The following is a 6,767-nucleotide window of genomic DNA, read 5'->3' on the forward strand; positions in this document are numbered from 1 at the left end:
CCTATTATACAGACCCCCACCCCCCCCACCACCACAGTCCCTATATACGGACCCCCTGCCACCACAGGGTCACTGCATGCTCAGTACTTACATTATCATTCTGGGGTTCCCCTTCAGTGGCGGCTAGGATGCCATAGGCCAGGAAACACAGAACGGCTCCAATCCACAGCAGCATGGAGAAGCCACCGAAGAGCTGACGGCAGAACTTGACCCATTCCGGAGTGGTGGGGGGAGGGGTCAGGGCATTTGGACCGTCTCTTGCCAGAATCTCAGCTGCCCGGGCGGTGGTGAGACCCTGAAACCAAACACAAATCATTAACCTTCTGAGACTCAGAATGGTAGCGGGCAGCAATGTGACGCTCGGAGACGTACCCGGGTCAGATCCGTGCCGTACTTGCGGTGCAATTCATCCATGGTCATCTTATGGTCGTCCTGCGGGGAGAAAGAAAAGGAATCATTCCGGAGGAAAAACATTCCGAAAGATTATCTGTCAGGGGGACCATCGATCCAGCCATACATTGGCCCTCCATGACATTTTCTGGACCTCAGGGGCCCCAAACCAGCCAATAGAAGTGATGGTACCGGGAAGTGACCCGTTTATGTACATCAGGCTCTGTATTTTATTAGCAGATCCCACCACCGGGGGCGCCACTCACCAGGGACACTTCCTTCTTGAGCTCATCCATGTCCCTCTCCTTGTCCTTCCCTTTCGCTTTCCCCTTCTTCTTGGCGCCATGTTCAGATGTGGCTGCGGGCTCATACTTATCGCGTCCGGCCTGTGGGGGGAGACAAAGAGTCAGAACTTCATACAGACCAAGGTACTGCCACCAAAGATACCCCGTGTGCAGCATAACTACCCCCAGAAGCTGCCCAACCCAACCAGTTATAGCCCCCATTATATTTGCCCCATGAGAGATCGGGCGTATCACATGACCCCCATAGCCGAGTGCCTGCAGACGTTTGTTGCCCCAGCCGGAGGTAATATTGGAATAAGGAAGTGGCACACGTGGAGCGCGCACACAGGATGTTACTGAATCACATAAAACAGGAAGAAGAATGTGTCACCCAATCACATCGCACCATAACAAGGTGACAAGTCAGCCGGAGAATTCACACCACTCGGTGCCCGCTGCTAGATCCGCTACAGTTTCTATAGCAACCCCCTGGCACAGACCCCTCGCTATCTCAGGAATGTGCCGGCTTACAATCCAATGCCGGGCACCGCGGGGTTAATGCCCCCCCCCCAATCACGTGTCCAGGGAACAATGTGCCATAGATAAAACACAATACATTGAGAAACCTGAGCCAGGGGAGGGGGGGGGGTATTAAAGGGACAGGAGATAGAAAGGTGACAAGCAGCAGGTGCAGCAATATGGGGGGGGGGCAGCATGAAATGTGAGAACCAAGGGATGGAAAAGGAAACCAGCAAGGGTAAAGGGGCAACTATATATATTATAAATACCCCAGAGGGGGCAAAGCCAGGTCAGGACATCTTCCTAACAATATGACAGGACAGACAGACATCCTCCATGCAGATTACTCTGACCGCACAGAACGCCCAACCAATGTTACCAGAGAATGAACCTGTGTTACCCCATCAGACATGGCGGGGTACAAACCGGGGGCAGAGACCCCAACATGCAAGGAAAGAGCCAGGGCCACATTTGGAGGGGTTGGAGACAGCACAGACAGATCAGTGTGGGGTCCACATGTACCCCGCTGTGTGTGGCGGGGAAGGGTCCCCATGTACCCCAATGTGTGTGGGGGGAGGGGTGTATGTGTGGCCCCCGGGGACGGGTTGCACAGATGGGACAGAACAATACATTTCCTGTGTCACTGGATGAGGAAGTGACAACGCTGGCTATCCCGGAATATCCCGGGGGGGGGCAGGAAGTGACACCGGCTACCACAAACATTAATAAAGGAGGTATATAGCACCAACATATTACGCAGCGCTGTACCATACAAAGCTTTGCTGGAAGCACTGCACATTCACCCATTGCTGACAGGTGAATAGTTCTGGGAGCAGTGAATGGGTTAATATTCAGCCTCCTCCTCCAGACACAGCACAATGCTGCAGTCACAGCTCAGGATGGGGGAGGGGGTTTGCAGGGAGGGGGGGAGGTTGCAGTTTCCATGACATGTTGGCTGTGCTGTCACCGGAGACATTCACCAGGCAGAGACATTCACCAGGCGACATTCACCAGGCGGAGGGGGATTTGTCCTTCCAGTAACCATTTGAGGGCCACATAGAAGTGTCAGGATAAGAGGCCTCCCCACCTATGTAATAACCCCACCGACCACAGGGGGGCAGAACCATGGGGGGGACCCCATACCAGGGGAGCTCACAGCAGGGGGGGTTCACCTGTAGTCACTCATATAGAATAACAGAATATACATTTAATAAACGCAGCCAGGGGCCCGGTGACAATGCCAGGGGCCCGGCGGTGTACAGCAGCTCTGCATGATTACCGCAGGAAAGATTCTGGGGGTAATGAGGAGACAATGGTGTCCTAGATTGGGGGTCTCAGTATATTTGGGGTGCCCCCCCCCCCCAGGAGGCGATGTCCTGCCATCACCTTATTGGCCAGGCAGGGCAGAGGGCACAACATGTTGGCCAATCAGCAATGGCATTGGGGGGCCCCGCTATAAAATAATCTGCCCCCCTGGCTATATTCAGAAGAATGGGGCCCTAATCCCAGGTAACTATAAAACATAATTACCCTAAGCCAGTAAATGCTCCATAATGGGCTGGAGGGGCCCCGGAGGCGCAGGCTCTTGCAGTGACCTTGTCCAAGGTCGTCTATGGATTGAACACCCCGTGCCAAGAAGAAGCACCGAGTCCGGGCCAGCTCAGGCATGCCAGGTTATGGCGGCTTCTCCTGGAATGATGAAACTTGTATGGGGTCCAATCTCTTCACAGGTCCCATGAGAGGGGCCCCGAGCTAGATGTTTTACCTGGGGAGCCCCTAAACATTTCCAACCCTAACAGAGGGGGGCAAATCTGAGCAACCACCCCCCTCCCAAACATTCAGGGTTCTCCCCGGACCCTCTTAGCTGGGTGCACCACCCGGCACTTTCCAGCAACCACCCATAAACACCCGGGTGTTTACTGATCACCCAGAGGCAAAATATAAAGACAATGAAGGGGTAACCATCAAGGCGGGGGGGGGGATTGGAAAGAGGACAGTAATATGGGGGTATCTGGATGTCTACCACACCAACAGCCCGGAACCCAAAAGTGTGCAGGCTCCTGTAGTATCCCCTGTGTATATAATATATAGTGTGCAGGCTCTTGTAGTATCCCCTGTGTATATAATATATAGTGTGCAGGCTCCTGTAGTATCCCCTGTGTATATATAGTGCGCAGGCTCTTGTAGTATCCCCTGTGTATATAATATATAGTGCGCAGGCTCTTGTAGTATCCCCTGTGTATATATAGTGCGCAGGCTCTTGTAGTATCCCGGGTTATGACTAATGCTCATGTGTAAGTTCTGCTGGGAAATAACAAAATCTGCTGGGAAAGTGTGAAAGTGACAAAACAAACAACTGGGCTGCCTGGGTCAGACGGGGCCCTGGGGCCACATTGGAAAAGGTGGATTGTATGGGGGAGGGGAGGGGGATGTGGTGCCAGGACGTAGCCTCAGGGTAAGGGGCAGAATGCCAGGATTACACCCTGGGAACAGCACACACCTACAGAACATTGCACAATGGCCCATTCACCAACATTATTCACCCGAACATTAACCCTTCAATGTCTGATCAGCCCATTCACCCGCACATTAACCCTTCAATGTCCGATCAGCCCATTCACCCGCACATTAACCCTTCAATGTCCCATTAGCAAGGCCAAGATATTCTGAGGCTGTGAACTTTTACCCGGCCAGACAATAATCACTCCACCACTAGGGGGTAGAAGAACTCCAGGGGGTAAAAACGTCTACAATCAGCAGAAAACAGCGGGCTATAAAACCTGCGGGGCCCCATGAGGCTCCACACAGCCATCTGTAGGGCCACACAGCACAAATTACCATGGCATCACACTGGGTGAATAAAAAGGAATAATAGCTAGATGGGGGAATCTTTCACCCCCCATTCAGACACCTTATGTAGGGGGTACAGGGGCAGAAAGTGGCCTGCGGGTCGAGGAAAACACAGGGCCACTATGGGGTCACTATGGGGTCACTATGGGGCCACAGAACACAGAGGAAGAAGTAAAAATTCCACTGGAAGCAGGAACACTCAGCTGAGAGAAAGACAAACAAGTGAATCTCTGAGGATGAGTGAATACAGATTCCTCCACTGGGAATCCCACTACCCCCCCCCCCCCCATCCTATTCACTGATAGGAGACTCCTTCATACTTAGTTTGGATTGGTTGATATGGATTGGGGGGCACTGAGGTGATGTCGGGGTATTTGCAGGGTACCCCCCCTCTCATGCCTGACCTTTCTATGGAGTGCCAAGGTCAGAGCCCAGACCCCCAACATTCCCCCAGGATTCTCCCAACATTCACCCACCAATAATATATTTTGCAGCAGTGAAACCTCCCCCAGGGCTATAAATAGGGCTCCCCCCACTGGAGGGAAAGTGAAGCTCATTAACCCCTTCAGAACAGGAATCTCCAGTCTTACCTGCCCAGCTATGCAGCCCGGGGGTTACCAGACCTCCGGTCCTACCAGCCCGGCCACATTGCCACCCAGCAGAGACCATTGGGGCCCTTCTATGCCTGGGGCCACACAATGGCCACCCACCACCAGGGATATCAGCTGTACAAATACCACCAGCTGGCACGCCAGTGCCTGGATCACCCCGAGAGCTGGCGAGGGCCAACAGGTCAGATACCCGGGCAGGGAGCCGGCACACTGCCTGCAGAAATGCCAACCGCATGGCCAACCCCGAGACTAACGACTGCAGCCGGGCAGATCTCTGAAGACTGGCACAGAACTCCATGGGCAGCGGGCACAGCCGGGCGCCAGACACCAGTTTACAAGTGAAAGGGCCGGCGCACTCCCAGGGCACAAAGAGCAGAACCCCTGGCACCGGCAGCTGGCACAGCCACCCCACATCCTGCCAGGCAGCCTCACCCACAGCCGCCAAGGAAACGCTGCAATGCAGAGACTCCAATGCCACCAATTAACCCCTCGCTGCCAGCAAAGAGCCACTGCAGTGATGGAGCCAGGCCAAGACACAATGCAAGATTCACCCCAGGGGAAAGGAGCAAGATTCACCCCAGGGGAAAGGAGCAAGATTCACCCCAGGGGAAAGGAGCAAGATTCACCCCAGGGGAAAGGAGCAAGATTCACCCCAGGGGAAAGGAGCAAGATTCACCCCAGGGGAAAGGAGCAAGATTCACCCCAGGGGAAAGGAGAGCCAACAGGAGGGGGCACTACACCTATGCAGAGACACCTCAATGACCCCCAATATACCCCCCACCACAGGAGCACAATGAATGGGGGCATCATAACCCCCCCCCCCATCACCAACACCTTCAGTGCCCACCACAGCAGCACAGACATTAAAGGGGCAAAGGGGCATATTCCCCACAGGTGCATGGAGTATGTCACAGACATGTACCCCACATAATAAAATGATACCCCAATATACCCTGACATGGTGCCCCCACACAGCAAGAACACAGATACACCACCAAGAACAGCCAATGCCCCTCCCCACCCCCAATACTGCCCAACCAATGCCCCCCAACCCCCCACAACATAGAACTACACAGAACCTACAAACCCCTCCATACTGTACTACAAAAATCTACCCCCCAGTACTGCAATATCCCCCCCTATACCCCCAGGTGCTGCAATATCCCCCCTTATACTGTATTATACCTCCACCCATGCAGTGACTGCAATGCACCCATCCTCCAATGCAATATATAGAACCCCCTCCCCCCCAACTAGCCTAAATATTCCCAGAACCCCAAATACACAACTGCCCTGGCCCGGCAACTAAAGTGCACCATGGGGGCAACGACTATGGGGCAAATGTTGGCTGGTTGCCCATGAGGGGTCCCTCATGGGCAACCAGCCAACATCTGCCCCATAGTCACCCATCTGCCCCACACATTGACTCCTCCAATACCCCAAAATCCCCTACCAAGGCCTGAGCATCTTCCATGGTGCCCGGGGGGGGGGAGGGGGGGTATTGGGGGGGCCCATGCCATGTCTATATACCCCATACAGGGCCTAGGTTATCGCCCCCCCATTACCATCATATTGCCAGCTACAGCTGCCACCTGATACCCCCAATATATTGCCCCTATATCACATGACCTCCCCCCGCCCCCATCCTGTCAGGCCCAAATACCCCGAATATTACCCCTCCCCCACTATACTGTGTGGCACGCTTCTAACACTTTCCCCATGCAATTGTACGGCCACCCGGTTACAATTCCCCCCCGTTACCCCCACAGAGGGCCCTCTCACCCCGTATCCCATGGTGCTGTCTGTGTACCGCGCCTCCTCCTACCGGGACCGCAATGCACCTTCGTCTACCGACAGCTCCGCGCTCAGCTCTTTATACCAGCCGACTGCGTCACACACTGACGTCACCGTCTCCTGGATACACAGACTCCGCCCCGCCCCGCCTCCCCCCAGCGCTCTGCGCGGTCACGGATCAGGAGATAACTCTGCGCGCTCCCGACGGCACTCACTGCGCGCTCCCGACGGCACCTTACTTCTGGTTATTGACAGGAAATATAAATAAAAACACCACAGGGGACCCGGGAGACCCCAATACTAGACCCAGAGACCCCCC

General features: G+C 54.5%; 1 protein-coding gene across 1 annotated transcript in view; it reads right to left on the bottom strand.

Moving 5' to 3' along the window:
- Window positions 1-6,576, bottom strand: part of ATP1A1 (ATPase Na+/K+ transporting subunit alpha 1) — a 13,739-nt gene extending 7,163 nt beyond the window's left edge. Inside the window, exons 1-4 of the mRNA XM_072398495.1 lie at window positions 6,437-6,576; window positions 657-776; window positions 373-432; window positions 92-295 (exon numbers count right to left, since the gene is read on the bottom strand). Coding sequence (XP_072254596.1) covers window positions 92-295; window positions 373-432; window positions 657-776; window positions 6,437-6,448 — 396 coding nt within the window. The 5' untranslated portion in view covers window positions 6,449-6,576. The remainder of the gene's footprint in view (window positions 1-91; window positions 296-372; window positions 433-656; window positions 777-6,436) is intronic.
- Window positions 6,577-6,767: the final 191 nt, after the last annotated feature.

This window comes from Pyxicephalus adspersus, chromosome 1 (genome assembly GCF_032062135.1).
Source record: "Pyxicephalus adspersus chromosome 1, UCB_Pads_2.0, whole genome shotgun sequence".
In the NCBI taxonomy this organism is placed as follows: domain Eukaryota; kingdom Metazoa; phylum Chordata; class Amphibia; order Anura; family Pyxicephalidae; genus Pyxicephalus; species Pyxicephalus adspersus.